We start from the raw sequence: 20,890 nt of genomic DNA, 5'->3' as shown, positions 1-20,890 counted from the left end.
CCTCAAGTGCTGAAGGTAAGCCCATGAAAGAAAAAGCAGTGTTAAAGAACAAGCCCGCATCAAAGAAAGGATTAGAAAAAATTAATGCTTACAGCAACAACATACTGGCCTAAAGACCTTGGTAAGTTCCCCATGCATCTGAGGGATTTATGAGATCCCTCATGAAGCGTTATTCTAAAGCTTCATAAACATTTTGTTAATAGTCACTACCTGCCTCTATGGTAGCTGTATTTCGCAATGGGAATGTGGTGCTAGAGGGTTTGTATGACTGGAGGAAAAGGACAGTGAATGTGCAGTAGATCAGTGAACTTCCTGATGCTTTCTTCTTTGGCTTCTGCTGTGCAAGGTAATACAAGGATACTCCTCCTGTCTCCAGAAATCACTATACATGGCTACACAGCTAACACAATCTTGAACCTGCCTTTTATTCTGAAATTGAGGGGCACTTCCAACACTTAAAAATGACAAAAGATTATATCACAAACTTGAAAATCTGTGTCTGTATGTTTTGTGGGTTTTTAAAACAAAATACAGTGTCAGCACTGTCACGAGCCTTCAACACCAACATGTTTAAATTTAAGAGGATGCAATTTCACCAGCCCAAAGGCTTGAGAAGGCAGAAGAGACATGCTAAAATCAAGTGGATCTGAAAAAAAGACCCCATCCAGCACACACTAATTTCACCAGAGTCTCTTATTAGATTTTTTTAGAGACATTTCTACTTCTTATCTTAAATGTCTGATCACTCAAGAGGACTAGAGTTGAGGCTGGGCTAGACAAACTTTGAAAGCCCTTGCAACCCAAACCAGTCCAACTTTTTGAAGTAATTTAAAAGTTGAGATCTTTATGTTAACTTCCAAACTATCATGAAGAGACTATTTCCTAATTCTGTATTCCTGACAAGTCTTTAATGCTTTCTTTCACTAAGAAAACTAGATTTCCTTTCTCTTTTCAGTACTTATTCTAATGCAGTCCCAACCACTCTGCCAAGAGCATTTTCCTGACTTATCAATTATAGCACAACTGTGGTTCTTTGTTCTGCAAAACTGCAGAGATTTGTAACAGAACAAATGAGACCAGTGCAAATACCATATGAAAGAAAATATGTATGTGTGTAAATGCAGCTGGAAATACAGTAGAAGAGCTATACTTTCCAGGACACACCTCCCAGGACACTGATTCCAGCAGTAAAATCGAGGAATATGGTTTTTACGACAGAGCCACAAGACCTGCACTGTTACAAGACCAGAACTTGTCACCTAACACCAGCAGGGTGGCAGAATACAGCATGTCACATACAGGCTGGTGCATGTTGTAACTCACTGAGAGCATAAGCACATCCCCTGAATGAAGGAAAAACAATGGCCAAAAAGAGTGGAAGCATGACTCTAAAGCAAAGGACCACCAAATAATAGCTACTGTCTCCTAAATTGTACAAAGGACTCAAAATCCTCACACTCAAAAGCAGTTTGCTGTCTGCAGTAAGAAAGATGAGAAACATGATGAGGACATGCCCTTCTCCTTTGTGCTGCCAACAAGTGCTCATGGTCAGCCTCCCTGGGAACATGGGTCCTGGTGTTTTTGAGCACGTAGGTGTGACAGTCAGCATGAATGAAGCCTGTGAGAGAAAGAGTGTGAGCAGGTGAGATCAACTTACTTTGAGATTCTGTAAATGAATATGCTTTCCTTTCATAATATCTTGCATTCAGCTTGTTAAACTAGTTCTCCCATATAGAAAACCATCCATATCATCAGTTTGTGCTTTAGCTCTAAGGACTGAGGTAACAGGAATATAAGTCTTGTAGAAGCAGCGAAGGGGAAAATTAACACAGTTGGGAAATGAGTGTTAACTTACTACTACATACTACATGGCTACAGGTTTCCCTTTCAGCTAATGGATTTTATTTTACGTTACTAAATTGTGCTGAGAACTTATTTCATGCTAATCCTCCATTGCAAATCTATAAGAAAAGAAAACATATATTTTTTCTTCTGAAAAAAAGCAAATGAGCCAAACATTCAGTTCAAGTATTTATAAACCTTTTTCTTGAGAAGAATGTTGAGATGTCCCATATGTTCACAACATGAACTGTTTAGAAACTATCAGAGAATGTCAATTGTTAAAATACTATGATTTTCTTTCTTGAAAATAAGGCTTCTTTGTTACTCCTCACCTGCATTTTCAGTGTTTCCTTGTATAAATAGCTGTGTATATTGCACCAGTACTCCTAGCGACAAAACCCACTAACCAGCACTCTGAAAACTTTGTTGAAATTACTGGAAGACATAAATTGCCAGGTGGTGAGCCACACAGAAGGTAAAGAAGAGAAAATATCTGAGCTCTTATTACAACCACTGATGGTATTAGGATGACTCACAGGTTTCCCAGCTCGAGCATTATAGCTGGACATAAGAGCAGCCATTCCAGCTTCTGAGATCTAGAGTGTAAGTTACACCATATTAGTGAACAGCGGAGATCAACTGCCAACAAAACACTTAAATTGTAATTACATTGTATTGGAAGGACCTGGGGAAAGATAACCAAAACACTATATCATATTCCTGAAATCTAGCAGCACTTCTTTGGTATGACATGGTCATCAAGAAGTCTGCTTCTGAGGCCCAATTTAAGCCCTAAATTATCAGCCCCTATGATTTATGTTTTCAAACCTATCAAAAGTCAAGGAGACTATTTTAAACAAGCATGACAGGTTAGCTTAACCCAACTTCTTTGGCTTTGCAATGAAAAGGTGTATAAGCATTCATAGAGGTGCTTGCAGGTGGGTGGCAATTAAGAAGCCATAGTTTATCCCCTTTTAGCTCAAATGTGATGCCTCACTGGCCAATGCCCCAGGTTAGCCATCCAAAAGTCATTGGGGTTTAAGTAAAGCACCAGAAGTATAAATCAACCAGTTTGACATCCATGTAGATTGAGACGGGGTAGGCACATCGCACCAGATCTCTAAGAGGACTGAACATCCATCACTGACACCTTCCTTCACTGGAGTTAGGGAGGTGGTTTCACAGTCTGTTTCTGCCCCATAGCTTCCATTTTCTGCCTACCATATGAGACGGAATTGAGAATATGTATGCATTCAATTTTTAGATAACACAGCATAAACATAAACTAGAGAGCAATTTCAATAGGTCCTCCTGTTTTCTTTCAGGAATGACACTGCCAGTATCAGCAAAGCAAGGATTTGAATACATGGAGGTGGAGAGTAATATCAAGAGACACAGAACTGACTCAACTTCAATTTTTGGAAGCAAAGGTGGAGAGTAGAAAGAAAATATATTCATAACTATGTAAAGAACCTTTATTTGAAATGGTCAAGTGTTTCCATGCACAAAGGGAATAAAGAAAAAACCTTGATGCTGAAAGGAAATGCTTCCAGTGGTGGGTTACAGTTCTTTATTTCTAATCCATATGCATGTATATGCATACAATGATATTAGATATCCTTGTATTGCTTAATCTACAATTTAAGTCAGCATAGGTATTTTAACAACAACAAAAAAAGCAACTATCGATTTATATTTTATCTGAGCACTCTGATACATAGTAGAAAAAAATCTGCATATAAAAGATTATATCTGTGCAATTATACATACTATATTCCTTTTTCAACAAACTACTGATTCATTAATATTGACAGACTATTGTTAGTATAATATAGAATTGCCATATTATAACATTAAAAAACTTTTCAAAATATATTAATAAGCAAAGATAACTAGACCTCGATCTTGCAATTATTTTTGCACCATCACAATTTTGTTTTCATGTGAAATTTGTCTTAAAACAAATTCCTTTCATCTCAGGCTGCCACTATGAATCCACCCACATTAATCATATTAATTCATGTATAGCTTTGTTGCTTAGTAATTTCACACAAATCCTTTAGAATTAAACTCCTCTCTGAATCAACATCCACCACTAAGACCACAAATTTCTTATATACTACTTAGGTCTCAAACAGTGCACAAAGATTTTGTGCTAAACATTTTCTTTGTGGCAATCTTTTCTTGTAGCAAATACTTCTCTCACCTATAGCATAACACAACTCATCTGGCACATTCTAGTTGGTTTAATCTACCGGTCTACAGAAGATATGACTTCATGCTACTAAATTATTTTAATAGATTAGATCTATTAGCATAGATAATTAGCATCTGGAAGTTAATACAAATGTCACTCCGTACATAAAACATTATCCCCAATATACTAAGTGACAGCACTTTTATAAGGCAGACACAAGCCAAGATTCAAACATCTGAGAAATGAGATGAAAACTACTAGATCCTAATTTAGGGCAAGGTTATAAAGCAGCAACACTGGTCAGTGGGATTAGGTCCTTCCTCTGTGGAAATTAACAGGAATTGACAGAAAGATGTGATGCAACAGGCTAACTAGTATGATAGACTGAGTGTATACAATGCACTACCTGTCAGTACAGAGGAAGGACTGCAGATAGGCAGATATTTAAATTTTAATGTTGGCAGAAAAGAAAGCATTTGTCAAGTTCTTGCTTTTCTGACTACTTTCTTAATCTTCATTACAGTAGCTGAACAACTCTGCACACAGTGATGGATGCTTGCTTCCTTTCCTGCAAATACAACTTGCAAATACAAAATACAAATTGACAGAGATGGAAATGTACAAACAACAGAACAAAAAAATCTATCTTTTAAATGTACTTTCGCCCTCAGTTTAGATCCTACTGAAAAAAATCAAGGCCTGTGCTGCCATACTTTTTGCTTGAACTTTTATCCCCAAGAAAACTTCTTCTCTTTAATTAGTAGTTCTGGACTGAAAGCAGGACTGGAGTTAAGCGTACACATAAAAAAAAAGGTGCAAATTATGTTGCACTGTTATATCTAAGGACTTATTTACAGACCAGCAGAGAATCCATAGATGTAATTCTAGGGCATATGAGAATCTCTTAAAGGTAAGAATAATATTTCAGAAAGTATGTAATGCTATTACTTCTGTTAGGACATCCCAAAATGCAGGAGCATTAGCAGGCTTGGGAAGTGTTCCAAGGGAAAAGAAAGCATTTTAGTCATATTCTTGACTCTTGCCTTCTTAAGCCAGACAGGTAGAATTCATTTGAAAATCACTTTGCACTCTCTTGCAAAAGAATGGTTTGAGAGACTGTAATTACTTTCCAGTGAATGAGGAATCACACTGCAATGTCTTTTGTACCAGTACACAGGGCAGCCGCTAACAAGAAATGCTTAGGGCTTTTTTTCCTTCTCATGTTTTTACTGCTGTTCTATGATGCAGACTATAAGCTCAATTGTAAAATCTTTTTTTGCATGTGTGTATTAGATACACTTTGAATAATACTTTGACATCCAGTCCTAACAAATAACTCTGTCTCCCAACAGTGGATTTATACATTTAACCTTCAATTGTTAGTAGGAAATGCTAGGTATTTGTTCCATATTCATAGCACTAATGTCTTTTACGATTGGAGTTCTGATGCCATTTGAAGACTCGTAATTAAAAAAAAAAAGTTCTGGAAAATAAAGATTTGAAAAACAATAACAAATTAATACTCCAGGGCATTTAGAATGTATGACAATAATCTACATTATTGGCTGCTTCTATATAAACTACTCTAAAATAAAGATACTAAACTGAATCATTAAAATAAAATTAATTTCAGTTACTCATTTGTCCTCTAGGAAGTCTGTTTGATGACTAATTAGTATTTTTTTAGTGTATGAGTCTTCTCTGTGACCAAATAAAAGTTATTAGAGTTAAATGAACACGGAGGAGTTTTCAGACAGCAAGAAACAGACAGATTCAGGAAAGTCCTGCATAATTTCTAGAATTATTTTTAAATAAAGATGATGCTGCTTTATGAAACAACCACGTGAACATTTATTGTAAAAATAACTATTCCATTCAGCTATGCATAAACTTTAAGATTCTAAAGACAAAAAAGAAACAAAGATCCACATCCTCATTGACTTGTTGATGAAAGTATTCTTTTAAACAGAACTTGCACACACACAGAAACCAATGCTAGATAATATAGCTTTCCTAACGAAAACAATTTCTGAAGGCAACACAAATAACCAGGCCCACAATTCTGCTGTTTCCACGGCAACAGGACTGGCTCTTTTGGTCTGCTGGAATTGCTGAGTTGACAAGACAAAAATCATAAACCGAATAAAATTAACCCAAATTGCCTTTTGTACATCGTAGTCGTGGGTGTACAGGTGACGAAAATCCAAACAAACCGTCTTCTTCAAATGCTTGGCAGTGATGCTTTTTATTTCAGAGTCCTGTCAATTCTATATATTAAAGAAAAAAAAATCAAACAAACCAAACACAAAACCAAAACAAACACAAAAGAACAAAAACAAAAAGAAATCAGTAATTTCCCCAATCCTGAACTCCCACAGTGTTAAGTATAGGCATCTCTTATACAATTAAATGCACTGGTGTCAAATAATTTAGACAAAGCATATCTACTATATGTGGAAAATTCACTCTTTAATAAGATATGTTACTGTTTTATTGAAATTAGTAACTACATCCTGGCAATTCCAATCTGAAGTAGACACCACATGTGGAAAGATCCTGGTGGAATGATACCACATGTGCCAAGATGTGGGTGCCCCTAAAAATGTTTCTAGGAGTACAGTTTTGCTACTGAGTGCAAAGCATGTGTCATCCAATAGTTAGGAAGCATTCTTTAGAATAAAAGTTGCCATCATAAACATTGAATCAAAATACAATTTTCCTCACAGAATACATAACTATTTAAAGCACCTTCAATATTTATGAACTGCTACAGAACACACAGGGTTCTTCACTGTTATTATTATTTCATGCTGGATTTTTTGTAAAAGGTCATGAGGGAGTGCAAGAAGTTGAGAGAAAAAATAGAGCACAAGAGAACATGATTGGAACAGATAATAAAAAAAGACAACAGAAGCAAACTAAGATCTGGGCAGACTCCAGAGAGGTTTCAGCAAAGCGTATAGGAGAAAAGTCTGTGTAAAACTGTTATAATTGTGGAGGCATCTACATGGAAAATCCTATTTCCTGCAGAAATGACACCAGAAATCACAAATACAACCACAGTAAAATTATTGTCATTTCTGAAGACTCAATATTTATGAGGACAAAAGAAACAGCAGGAATTAACATTTATTTGGCCCCAACTATATTTATTTAAGTTAAATATGAATTCTCTTCTCATACTGCTTTTTGCTGCCCAGCTTCTCTTTTGAGGAAAACAGGAAAATTGTTCAAGCCATAAAAAGGCCAAAATCATAAACAATCTTAAACATGTTATTTATTCTGTGTCCTCATACTTCAAAAAAACCCAAAACAGTTCTGATATTGACTTATTACAGATTAAACAGTGACTTATAACCAGAAAAAGATGCTCAGAGATTTTATGTCAACTGCTCTAGAAATCAGGAGTTCAGCTTATGACTCAAATATACATATCATGCATGATAGGTTTAATAGAGTACAATTTTATTTTTAAAAAGTGACAAGAAAACCTCCATTTTATTTATACAGCTGTTTGCTACATGTATTCCTAATTATTTGTTTGCTTATTAAAACTCCTGTTATTGATGGAATCTTTTACTGAGGAGTTACTTTTACTATTTCCTGAACAATATGCCAGTGTGAGACACTAATTTATTTCTACATACTGGTCAGATGGCTAGGGACATTAAAGTCCCCGTTCCTCCCCTGTACACACTGACCAGGAATACACATGCTTCTGCAACAGCTTGTCATGCTGATATGCTATTCTAGCAATAAACTGTTATTGTGTGACACACTACAGCTGCAAACACCCTCACTGATGCACAGTAAGAGTCGTGCAGGGTTTTGCATTTGCATGCTTCAGTTATGGTATCAGACAGAGGAACAGCATGTCAGAGGACTAATACATTGCCATTTACAAGGGAATCAGTCCAGCTTTGAAGGGAAGACACATGAAGATACTAGTCAGGAATATAACTATGAAAGAAGCTGAGAAGCAAAAAAAAACCAAGAAGGGCACAACCCTGAAATCAAAGTAAAATGTAAGACTTTAAGCTTTGAATGAGTATGGCAAGTTTACCAATTTAATTTTGAGTATAATGCATGGGACCATCTTCACTCTGATCATATCATATCCTTTCTATCAGTTTTCACATAACTTAAACTTGAAAATACCCAGGCTAAGAATTCTATCCGTCTCTGCCTGGAAATGACTGAAGACCCTTTAAACACATCTGCAATGCAAATATAATAAATGCTAACTTCAGCAGTTTTTCTGCTTGCATATGTTGAATCAAGTTCCTTAAAATAACTACAAAAGCATTCAGGTCTTCAAAAAGCTTTATGGAGTCTACCCAGCCTCAGTTCCTTTCAGCATGGTTGCAAAATAATGTTTCAGTGTAATGACAGAATTAGGCATAAATTCTTACTCCTGCTCCACTGAAGTAATTTCTGGATCATTTGAGAGGCAGCTAGTTCTGGGTACAAGGAAAAAGAAGATAGTAGTAAACATTTGTTCTGTGTTTATTTCTTCCTTTTTTAAAATATGACATCAATTTTGGGGGATGCAATAACTGTAATAAGCATCTTTGAAAACACAAACACACATAATATTGATATTGAAGTAGTGAGCAACACGAGTGGTGGCAATACAAATCCGTGTAATAAATTTTTAAGTTATTTCTTTAACTTGGGGAAGGGGAATGCACTACAGTGACTTAATACATCAAACAATAATAATAATAATCAGTGATGCCTCATGAGTATTTACTTCCCCTTTCACTTACTATGCTGCAGCATGCGCTCTTTTAAATGAAGGGAGCAGCAAGAAAGTAGCTTTCTTTCATAGAGAGGGATAGAAGTTGCATTTCAAGGTTAGGTGGGCCTCTTTTTTTTCGATATTCATAGTATCAGGTAACTACTTGTTTGAATTTATTGCTTCTCAGGCAGTCTAACTGCTAGAATCAAAAAGCAGTGTTTGGTTATATCTCTGTGACTGTTTGAAGAGCTAATCTCAGGAGAATTGGAGGCAAATGTGTAGCACAGAAGAAGAAACTTTAGAAAAAAATACAACAAAGAAGAAGTGGTAAGATGAAAATTATTAAGTACACAAGTTAAAGATAGAAGACTGAAAAGAAACTTGAAAAACTCCAAATCTTTGGTTACAAAAATCACAGGGAAAATGTCCCTCTAGAACTGACACACAGCTCCTTACTCCAGAATCCTGTGTATGACGTATATGAAAAAAGTACACAGGATACTTTTGAAGCTCTTCTCACCAGGTGAAGGATTGTATCCTTCTGATTAAGGATTTCTATGGTACCTTACACCATACTGCCTCAGTATGTTAAAGTCAAAGCACAGAAGTACAAGTTTAAAGTATCTAATCATCAACTGACACATCCACCAGCCCATCCAACCAACAATGGAAAGAGAAGAAATATTACCTACCTACCTTAACTGAGAATCAGGTACAATAGCTATTCCTAACATTTAAATTGTAAAACATAATTTCTAAAAATAACTGCCTCCTAAAACTTTAGGAATCATCTGACATAATGAGTGAAGGGCAGAAAAAGTTTAATGAACCATTTTAATGCAGTAAAAAAGTACTTTCAATCCCCCCCAAGGCTACAGAAACAATCATTAAAAAACAGCACAAATGTTTTTTATAGTGTATGGATAAAATTTTTGCTTACTGAGACTCAACAGAAAGACTGCTCAGTACAAAAGAAGACCGCTAATAGTGAGAGGGGAAGTCAATTCACAAATGTGGCAACTTACACAGTAACTAAAACTATGACCTGATTGCTGTAGCAAACATAAGGTACTACTGCATTCAATCCATTCCTGTGAACCGAGTAAATATAATGCCAGCATTGAGCTGAAAGCTATCGTACTTAGCTGTTTCTGAAGTTTCCCTCAGCTCTTCATCCAGTCTGCATGAGTAAAAGTTATTGATATAAAGAAACAAAGAAGCAAGCAGAGCATAAGAGAAGCAGAGCAATAGCAGAGCAAAAACCAAATATAGTACATGCTTCTAAAATAGGCACCCAGGATAATACACTGACCCTACAGCTCTTCATTTTAGCATGATTGTACTTACATTTGTGCTTAGCCCACCTTTAATTTGTAACTCCTTATTTAGCTAATTTGGAGGCAGAAACGTAAAAGCAGCAGGGATCTGAGGCATGCCCAGTGGACAGAGCTGAAAGCATTCAGTTATTCTGTCTGATAGTACTTAACTAGCTGCAGCCTGGACCAAGTCAAGGACATTTACAGTCGAGTAAGTTTTATTTGCAAGAGAGGCTGATCTCAACAGCTTGAAGGGGAAAGTAAGACTCCACATCATTGCAAGTCCTCTCTCATTCAGCTGTTGAGGTCACCTGCAGGTAAAAGGCTGTCACACAGATTCACTCCATTACGAGCAGCAGCATGGGCTAGAAAGCAAGTTTTACCTCATTCTTCTCTTAATACACTTCTCTTCATCATACCTTACAAGACAGGAATGGGTGAAGGAAAAGAAAAGATGTACAAGTTCATATGATACAACAGGCACATTGTATCCCCATGTTCCTAAAAACTTCTAATCAACCACATACCCCAGATTCTAGCATAACTTTAAGTACTTTCTACAGGTGTGATTCCTCATGACCATAGTGGTACTTTTGCTCTTCACAGTGGAACAATTAGCTGAAAGTTGAATTGTATTTTATTTTGCTACAAGAACTTGAAGCAGAAGGGAAGCTGTGAGCCGAATACTGCTCTATTCTCTGTAGCATGGGAATAACCACTCACGGTGCCTTGAATGCACACACCTGCTAAATCTTTGTATGGTGACATCTTGAAAATACTTGTCACCAATGGGCACACTTGTTATCTTTCAATATTTTCCTTCAGCAAAATCATCTCTCATCTGGCTCTCGATGACATGAAATAGGCACTTGCCTAAAATTTCCTAAGCTAAGTCCTAAAGTTTCTTTGGCCTGAAAGGTGAATTGGCTTTCCAAACACTTTTCAGTCAATGGGTAAGGAAAGATAGAATCATAGAATCATAGAATAACCAGGTTGGAAGAGACCCACCGGATCATAGAGTCCAACCATTCCCATCAAACACTAAACCATGTCCCTTAGCACCTCGTCCACCCGTGCCTTAAACACCTTCAGGGAAGGTGAATCAACCACCTCCCTGGGAAGCCTGTTCCACTGCCCAGTGACCCTTTCCATGAAGAATTTTTTCCTAATGTCCAGCCTAAACCTCCCCTGGCAGAGCTTGAGGCCATTCCCTCTTGTCCTGCCCCTTGTCACTTGAGAGAAGAGGCCAGCACCCTCCTCTCTACAACCTCCTTTCAGGTAGTTGTAGAGAGGAATGAGGTCTCCCCTCAGCCTCCTCTTCTCCAGGCTAAACAACCCCAGCTCTCTCAGCCGTTCCTCATAAGGCCTGTTCTCCAGCCCCTTCACCAGCTTTGTTGCTCTTCTCTGGACTCACTCCAGAGCCTCAACATCCTTCTTGTGGTGAGGGGCCCAGAACTGAACACAGTTCAGATGTGTGTGACACAGATGTGTGCGCTGCTATAGACAGTGTAACAGAAGAAACAGAGACACATGCTGAATGCACTGGTTAAGGTCTGTATCGGAGAGAACTGTAAGGAAGTGAAATGATAACAGTAATAAAAAAGAGGGAGGGAAGGAGGAAGGGAAGGAGGGAGGATGAAAAAAATTTAGGAACGTTAAAACATCTTGGACTTCTCTTTATCAGGTGACCAACATCCTCTCTGCTCCACATTCTTGACATCACTCCACCTCTAAAGAATTTACAGCAGCAAATAAATTTAAATGAAAGTCTATATAATCCCTGATTTAATGACTGCAATTCGCTGTTTTTACACATGCCACTGCACAAATTGAGATTCCCACTTGCTCCCTGGAATTACACCAGAAGTTTCAGAGCAACCAGCAGCCTGAGGGAAGTTATGCTGCTTTCACAACTACCGTGAGGCAGGTTTGAAAACTCCTGCCTGGGTTGAAGAGGTCTGACAGCTCCCAAAGAAATGTTCTTCATACCTATCCATTGATAAACCATAAGGAAAATACAATTAAACTTATATATTCATGCATCAAAACACTTTCTATTATAGTACAGTACATTTGCCTGTTCAAATCCTAGGACATTTGATAAAATGAATAATAATAAAAAATCACTCCTGAACAGTAAATCTTTTTAATAATGACCTATATGAAAACCTTGACTGATTTCCAGAGTGTTTGGTATTGGTACACCATTTCAATATTTTGCTTTAAGATCTGAAAAAAGCCAGTTGAGGGGAGCAGTTCAAATCAACTTCCTACAATTTTTTAGCATATCTTTCCTCTAGAAATACCTACATTTAAAAAAAAACCTTATATCAAGAAACAAAAACTGAAAGATTATTTTTCAATGGTTCTGGGTTAAACCATGAAAATCAGTAAGATAAGGAACCACAAGCCTACAAACTTTCAGTGGTTTCCTATTGAAAAGGCTATCTTAGAATTACCGTTTCAGTTCAAAGCTCTGTATGAAAAAATGAAAAAAAAACCCAAACCACTTTTACTTAAATAGTTGTAAAATACACATAAAAGCATAGCACTAATGACACTTGTGGAAGGGTTAAACTTGATTCCTGTTTTTTTCCTGAGTTGCAATTAGTGAGTAAACAGTCTATTCCAATCCAGATTACATACTCATGTGCTTGATGAAGGAACACAGCCTGGAAGTTTTTTCCATTTTACCAGCAGTACCTGTAAACAACCTTCCTCTTCCTAAAAGTACTGATTCCCCTAGCAGCATATATTTATTGTATTTTGTGTTTCAATTGCACAGTGTTTTTCTTCTTCAGAGTCTGACAGTAAAATTTTGTGGGACAACACAAGCATTTGTAACAATACCAGGAAGGGGCTTTCTATTTTTCCTAGAGACTCGAAAACACTAAGGTTAGTTTGTGAAAATAGTTTCCATTAGAACGAGTGCGGGCTTACTGTACATCACTTACTTGACAATGTTGTCTGGTATGTGCATCATTGGAATCATCTCATGAAGCTCCGCCAATGTGTCAATGTACTTTATCTTACTGCTGAACTTTGAGCTGTAATGCAGAAACAATATGTTTGTTGTCTTTCCCCAAAAATCTTTCATGACATATTAAAAAAAACAAGGCATTTTTATGCCTTGTATATGTATATTATGTATATTTAATACATTATTTAATGTATTAAATAAATACGCATTTTGTTATTCATATTTCAGTTACAGAGTTCAGATGATCATGAGTATACCTGAGTTCTAGTGAATGCTGAAATCAAGTCTAGACCTTTTGCTGTTCCCTGCATAGGCTGGACCACAGTATTTATGGCAATATTATAAACTAATGCCTACACACTAGGTCACATGATTAATTTTACAGTTTGAAGGAAATGTATTAAAATTCTGAAAATAATCAAATTCCCTACAGAATATTTACATGTAAAACAAGATGGGAAGCATTCACTTAACGTGTCCATTATGAATTAACATCAAGCTATCATGATGAAGTAGCATTTATATTTGACACTGATTCTCATTCAAACATAACAAAACTAAACTTCCTCATTTGTTTAGATGAGTACAGATCTGATTGTGTATATTCCTACTGCAGGCCACCCAGGAAAAGGCTGAGACAACACACTCAAAAAAATAAGATGACTCAATTGTCTGACCTGAAATAATTTCTGTAGTCGATGATTCTTCCCTTGCTTGAATCAACCCTTTCTCACACCTGTCCCTCTGCTTTCCCTGATATTAGGATTTCAACTGCATAATTGTTCATCTTCTTCAATAACTTGTGAGGTCTTCAAGGTCCTTACTAATCAAAGGCTTATTTTTGATGGCATAAAACTTTTTCTGGAACCCAGACTCCTATCCATTGAAACAGCTCAGGGCGCTGAAAGTCCTCTTTCATGAGCAGCAATCAGGTTATTTTAACCCAGAACTGCAGATTAATCATGCCCTGGAGCCCGGATTTTTTTTTGAGGTGATTAGCATAACATGCAGACTGCTTTTCTACTTGCCTTTTTTATCTGGGCTTGGAAAAAAGACAATTTAAGGGGACTGGATTCCAGTTCTACATACACATATGGGTTTGCAATATCATGCCTGTGGTATTTGAAACTAGATTCTTATTTACATCAAGTTTTTTTCCAATTTTTCACCTTAGTAATGTCAATTTCAACTATCCAAATCAGTACTCGCAGTAAAAGATGGACAGCTATGTTTGATGATTTAGGGTGCTTATTCTTAGATACACAGAAAACCACTTGTATTCAACACCTACCTTATAAAAGGTCGTGTCACAGCCAGAATTGTCCTGATAAACCATGATGGATGAACAATTATAAATGATTTTAAATTCTTCCGTAACCTAAGTAAAAGAGAAATGGTTTCTTAAAGAAAAACAAAAAAACCCACAAAACATTCAGTAAGATCTTGTACAGTGAACACTGTCACACACTGAATGTGAGAATTGGTTGATGGGTTTTGCTGCAGCTGGTTTGTATGCTTTTGTGATGTGTATCTGTCTTGTGTCGGGAGATGGTGTGCGGGCAATCTTCAGACATAATTGGATAACCTAAATAAATATTCTTTGAGAACTTACACCATTCTTTGTCTAAAATGTATACTGAAGGCAAATCCTGGCCAGCTTGCAGTAATAAAGGATGTGATTGTAACAGGAGTTTAGCTTGTTTACTAGTCAAAACAAGGACAGTTCCCCAGCAGGAACAAAGAGCAGACCTGAGCTCACCAAGAGGAGACAATGAGGAAGGAGATAAGATTAAGAGCATCAGAGGATTCTGAAGACACAAAGGAACTGTGATGTACATTTGAGAGTGGGTGATATGAGTTCTGTGTATGGTTAACCAATATTCCTCAAATATGTAACCAGCGTTTCTCAAAATCTGTATGAATATACATGTTTAACCAGTATAAAACTCCTGTAAACACGCTTTGCAGTATGCCTTTTTTAGAAGCGCATCCAATTCAGCGCTGAATTGTAAAATAAAAATATTGTTATCTTTGCTTCGAAGACTTTGTCCTTTTTAATATTTTAGCAGTGAATGAGTGTTTCTTACAGGAAGTAACAGAAATGGACAGTGTTTAAAATAATGGCTGTGGATCAGAAATGAAAATACTTCTCACCGTCGATCAATCATTTGGTAACATTTTTTCATCCAACCGAGGCCAGGCATCCTCCTTCTTGGTGTTGCTCCATTCAAGTAGACAATCATGTAGTCTTCAGCCACCATCAGCTCTAAGGTACTGATTACATACCTGATAAAAGTTACAGAAGTAAGTAAGCACATAGTTTACATTATTCACTTAAGCCCAAACTAAATCAGTCTACTAGGAATAAATCAAGGAAGACTAAGAAACTTATGACATTGTTTTCTTTTCCTTTAGATCAATGCAAGCACTTATACATATACAGGTAGCATGGTGACTAGTGGAACTAGAAAACCACAATCTTACCTTCATCTTCAGAAATATGTGGTTTCCTTACAAATATAGTTTTAAAATGAGTTCTCAAATCTCACAGATGACTTTGTTTTTTCTTAAAAAGGTATTAAATCATAAGATTTCACAAGAGAGTGTGGCAGGACCATATGAATTTTCAGAAGCTTCTAAGATTAACTGTTGAGAAACTTCGCTATTAATTGTCATGTTTGTTCAATGCAAAAATAATAAGGCTCACAAGAAGATACTTGTCTATAATTCTTGTGATCTTTACACTACTGCTACTGAGTCTGTAGCCGTACAGTAAAAACACTTTGAATTTGGAGGCTAATAAAACTTGTCCATCAATCTGGGACAGAGTATTCCATGGCATCATGTCTTGTCCAGGACTACATCAGCAGATGCTCTGCTCAGTTTCAGTAGTCATTACCTCATTTAAGAGTTGTTCTTCACAGAAATGTTCAGATTGTTCTCTCTACTATCCAGCCCTAAGGCATGTCTATGTAAAAACTACAGTGAAAAATCATGAGTCACACCTTAATAGCCGAATGCCTGAGTGTTCTCACTTCAAAAGGCAGCTCTATTCCTGAGCATAATAGCCCTTTTCACAGGTGTTTGGGAATGACTCATGATCTAATCTGACTCTTACATCCCTTAAAATGCAGTTGCTTTAAAAAACGGATTAGGTAATCTAGTTCTCACCAAAGAGAATTGGGAATAAAGTAGGCAGTCATTAACTGGCCAGTTCCACACAATTGATAAATCCCATTTAAATCACTACTAACTCAACGCTTTTCACTGCTCTCACCTTGCAGTTGTGCATTCTTTACTTGTGGCTAACATTTGCAAAGGCTCATATCTAACAGGAAAATACCACAGCAAAGGACTGCATGGAGCTTAATTTAACTGAACCTACTGACTGTTTGACAAGTTATGAAATTAGCCCTTCTCATATGGCAAAATATGTAGTGTCTTAACGGCATTTACACACTGAAATATACAGAAAAGCGTGCATAAGCACTTATGAAAACACTACAAGCTTTTCAGTTATAGAAAAAGAAATAGCTTGAAAAATGTCTGTTTGCCTAACTGTGAAGAGAATTGTCAATATGATGAACAATCAGTGATAATAAGAATAATCATGCATACTTCTACATCAGGAATAAGAGGTATATTACAACAAAAAGGAATACCTGCTAATTTTTTAGTCAGATCTCACGTGTCTCACATACTTTAACTCAACAGCTCCCATTTACTGTGGGTTGAATTAGACAATCTGGCATTTTAGGGATGCTAAGCTCTCTTGCAAACCTTACCTAACTGCAATATTTCTTATTTTTTTGTAACAATGGTAATTTATTTATTATTTGAAAAGATGTACAGTATTTTTCCCATTGACTAGAACAATCCCCTCACTCTGAAAGCAAGAACTGCTCATTTTGGATTTCAAAGTATAGTTTTTCAAGTTATGATTCTTCCAAAATACTTTCAATCTCAAGACTACACCAGACAACCACAAATAAAATTGAAGAATTTTTTGTGTGGATCTGAATTATCCAGAAGTGCTGTGGAAGATGATGTCTCAGGAGTTTTGGCTCAATCTCAACCCTTCAGAGGATTAGTCTAGGTAACAAATAGGAATAAGGCAACTAGAAATGTGAAGGGAATCCAGGAGGGAGAGTAACTGCAAAACGTGTGGACTGTGAGGAGCGTTATGCAAAGAAAAGCGGATAAGTGAGGCCCATCATGACAGGATGTAGGGGGGTTGGGCAGAGCTAGTTAAAAAAATAACAAGCAGACGGTAGATAAAGAGAAGTGGGGGACTAGAAACTGTTCGTGCCAGACACCCCCTGGGATGAGAAATCACATCCTGAAGTGAAAACAATGTACGGATAAGAGATCGCTGCATATGCAGCATAGAATCTATCAGAACATAACACGAACTGTAAATACACTGAACGTACCCCTAGACTAACCAATGAGCTTGCAAATAACAATTTTGTATGTAACCCCACAGACGCAACCGGGGTTGCCCTCCTGTGTGGGGCAGCCCTGGCCGGCCAGTCTGGGTTTTTTTTAACCTCTTGCGCAAGAAAATAAATTTTGTACTTTGTTTTGTGTACCCGGTTGCCATGCCTGTGTCGTTCTTAGGTTCTGGACCCTTACATGGACAATTGAGGACAGCTGTCAATCAGAAACTAGAGGTGGCTTATATACTGTAAGTGCACAACTATTTACCAGAAGCATGCTACATAAATAAATTGGAAGAGATTTAGTGATTTTCAGGCCTCTCCAGATCCCTACATAATCAATAGCAAAGAAATTGCAAAAATTTGAATACATCAGTTATTGAATACATTGTAAACTGTCACACTCCCTTTATTTCAATGCGCTTAATACGCTTACAGCTGAAAGAAAGGGGCAATTTGATTTTCCCTCTTATTGTTGTGCTACAGAGAACTGAGAGAGTTCTCCGAAGCTGAAAGTTCACAACCAACCCAAACACTCTCTTATACTGCTACCCCAGAAAAAGTGCAATATCCTCAAGTAAGGTGGAAAAGTCTCTTAAGGCTTGAAAAGACTTTCTCTGCGAAGTCCATTCACCATCAGCTCTATCTATGAGTAAGGGTCTCGGGTGAAGTCAAGATCAACTACTTAGCATCAGTCACAGTTACTCTCAGCTTTGCTCCCCAGTTATCAAGTTAAAACCACTGCAGTAATTCCTCCCCTCTAAATCACGTGGCATTGTATAGATCAGTTACTGCAGATGACATGGACATCTTAGAGGCTCTATCAGACAAATTCTAGCAGCTGGTTTGTAACTAAAGCACTCAAACTTGTTTTTCACATGTAGACACAATATTGAAGGCACTGGCTACCACCATGTGCATCTTCAGGCACTGGAGCTTTAAGGAGGATGGGCCTGTGCTTTTCATGCTTTGTAAACTGCCAGACCTCTGCTGGCTTTAGAAATTACTTACTGGGTTTTAGCATAGCAAATGCTGTAATGATTTGACTTTTTTTAACAGCTGTAAATAAAAGTAGCTGGAGGCACTTCAGGGGCGTACTGCCTTCACAATTTTTGGCTGCCAAACCAACTTGCCACTTGAGTTATTTTTCTGTGATAAATTTGGGTTCATGTGGTCAAAGCTGTGTCCTGCCCAATGGTCTCTGCCACCTATAACTGAATCAGAAGCAGATGGAATAATAAAAAATACATAGAGATCTTTGTGTCAGGAACTGTCATTCATCCTATATTTTTAAAACAAGTGTCACAAAATCCTCCCATGACTCCTAAACACTGCCACAGCATATATTAAAAATGATATACACCATGGTGTAATAAGCAAGGAATGGTGAAAATCAGCTCATCAGTGTGGTGAGCTAAACCCCTCCTGATTGTTCTCAGCAAGTGTAAGGGCTGCAAAACACCAGTGAAACACTGCCATGATTGTTGGCCCAAGAAACTAAAGATACTGCACTCCTTGACATTCAGGGAGATACTACAGTCATATTTGGTCCTGACAAATGTGCCTTAGTTTGGGAGGGTGAGTAGGTAAAGAATACCAAAATAATATTCCACTGAGCATTGTATCTATAACTGCTAATTTTTCTAGTAATTCAGATCACTCCCCTTTAATGACCAAAATTACTTCTTAATTAAAAAGAGGTTATCTCTCACTACATAATTATAAGCACTAACTCAAAAGGCTCTGTCATATTGCTCACATATCACTCACAGGAAAAGATTTTCCATGACATAGTTGTAATCAGTTCGACTGCTGTCTGGCAAGAAGCATGCCGCAAACACAATGATAGCATTCAGACCATCACCATAGTATCCTGTGGAAAAAAACAAAAAAGCATTTTCATCTTTGTCAAAGGCTATTAACAAGATAAATTTAAAAAGAAATCTTAAAGTTGTGCAACAGAGTGACTATGTCTATTTCTGAAGAAGACTGAAAATGTAAGAACTATTATCAAGTAACAAGGAAGTAGGATAGTCAGTTATGATGAATTCCTGAAAAACATACTTAGCCCAACAATTAGTAAACTTTTTATAGAGACAAGCAAAAAAAAATTATTCTACTTTGTAAGTAATACAATCTTATCTAAACTCCTAGTTCACTGCATCTCTACAGCAATCCTGTGCTGGATGTTTACCTTAGACTGAGGACTAAGGGAGCTAAAGAAAATAGCCTGCATTTGCTACCCTGCATCTTTTCAATGATGCTTCACAAAGTCTCTCAATCTCATTTAGCTTGTGGAGCTCCAGTGGCCTCACGATATTACAATTACGACTTCACTCCATTATACCTTAACAGCTCCTAAGGACTGATGAAATCCTTTGCTGCAAGTTTTGTATAAAATAATTTCTTACCTTGTACAACACAGTTGTCTAATACTGGCTTCCTCTGGGCTGCATCACTGCCTAACAATAGCTGTAACCCTCGAAGCTGCACCACTACTGTGTTGGAATCCAGAACAGTTGCTTGACCAAAAGAAAACATTTACTTTTCATGATGGATTAAAGTTGGTTAATCTTGCCCACAATCATTTGCAGCTGCTACAGATTACTGTGTTATTAACAGTAAGTACAAAATACTCCTGTATTTCAGTTGAAAGTTTTGTTTAAAAGATATGTGCAATCAGGAGGCAATTTATAAAGATGCTGTAGAAATGTCTGTGCACTAATGATGCTCAGAGATAGAAGCTGGATGTACTTAAAGAATGACCTGAAAGACTTTCAAAAGAGGCTAGGTGAAATTAGCCATGAGGGAGAGATGACAATGTTTGTGAAGGAAACCCTGAATCTCCCTTGGAGCTAGGAATACATTCCTGACAAAATAAAAGGATAATACCAGCACCTATACAGCACTTTCATAAGGACATTTTAGGCCTTCTGCAGTGCTTTTTTTTGATACTAGGGAGTGTCCAAGTGTAACTCAAACACTTGTAGAACTTCTTGCATTGTAGGCAGCCAAGCAAAGTAAAATTCTTTAAGGAAAGACAGAGATAATATACAATCTGTGTGTGCTACCCAGGGAATCACAGAATCATAGAATAGTTTGGGTTGGAAGGGAGCTTAAAGACCATCTAGTTCCAACGCCCCTGACATGGGCAGGGACAAGTCCCACTGTGCAGAGGCACGCCCCACAGGCAAGAGTGAGTCTACTTTGTTTTGTCCTTTCTCACTGAACACATAAGCTGAGTCTCAGTTAAAATAAGGATAAGATGTTGATGCCAAGGAAGTAACTTCTTACACGACTTTGTGGATTCTCTGAAGATCTGTACAATCTCTGACGAAATGGGTGCTCCAGGGCACTTGCCCATGCAGTCTTCCA

The 20,890-nt window shown here is 37.2% G+C and overlaps 1 protein-coding gene across 1 annotated transcript in view; it reads right to left on the bottom strand.

Moving 5' to 3' along the window:
* Positions 1-3,308: 3,308 nt before the first annotated feature.
* Positions 3,309-20,890, bottom strand: part of PRUNE2 (prune homolog 2 with BCH domain) — a 140,930-nt gene continuing 123,348 nt past the window's right edge. The window contains exons 13-20 of the mRNA XM_069880837.1: positions 19,286-19,388; positions 15,231-15,362; positions 14,368-14,454; positions 13,051-13,143; positions 10,480-10,515; positions 9,922-9,960; positions 8,452-8,499; positions 3,309-6,306 (exon numbers count right to left, since the gene is read on the bottom strand). Coding sequence (XP_069736938.1) covers positions 6,285-6,306; positions 8,452-8,499; positions 9,922-9,960; positions 10,480-10,515; positions 13,051-13,143; positions 14,368-14,454; positions 15,231-15,362; positions 19,286-19,388 — 560 coding nt within the window. The 3' untranslated portion in view covers positions 3,309-6,284. The remainder of the gene's footprint in view (positions 6,307-8,451; positions 8,500-9,921; positions 9,961-10,479; positions 10,516-13,050; positions 13,144-14,367; positions 14,455-15,230; positions 15,363-19,285; positions 19,389-20,890) is intronic.

This window comes from Phaenicophaeus curvirostris, chromosome Z (genome assembly GCF_032191515.1).
Source record: "Phaenicophaeus curvirostris isolate KB17595 chromosome Z, BPBGC_Pcur_1.0, whole genome shotgun sequence".
Classification (NCBI taxonomy): Eukaryota; Metazoa; Chordata; class Aves; order Cuculiformes; family Cuculidae; genus Phaenicophaeus; species Phaenicophaeus curvirostris.
This window is presented reverse-complemented; position numbering and strand designations above follow the sequence as displayed.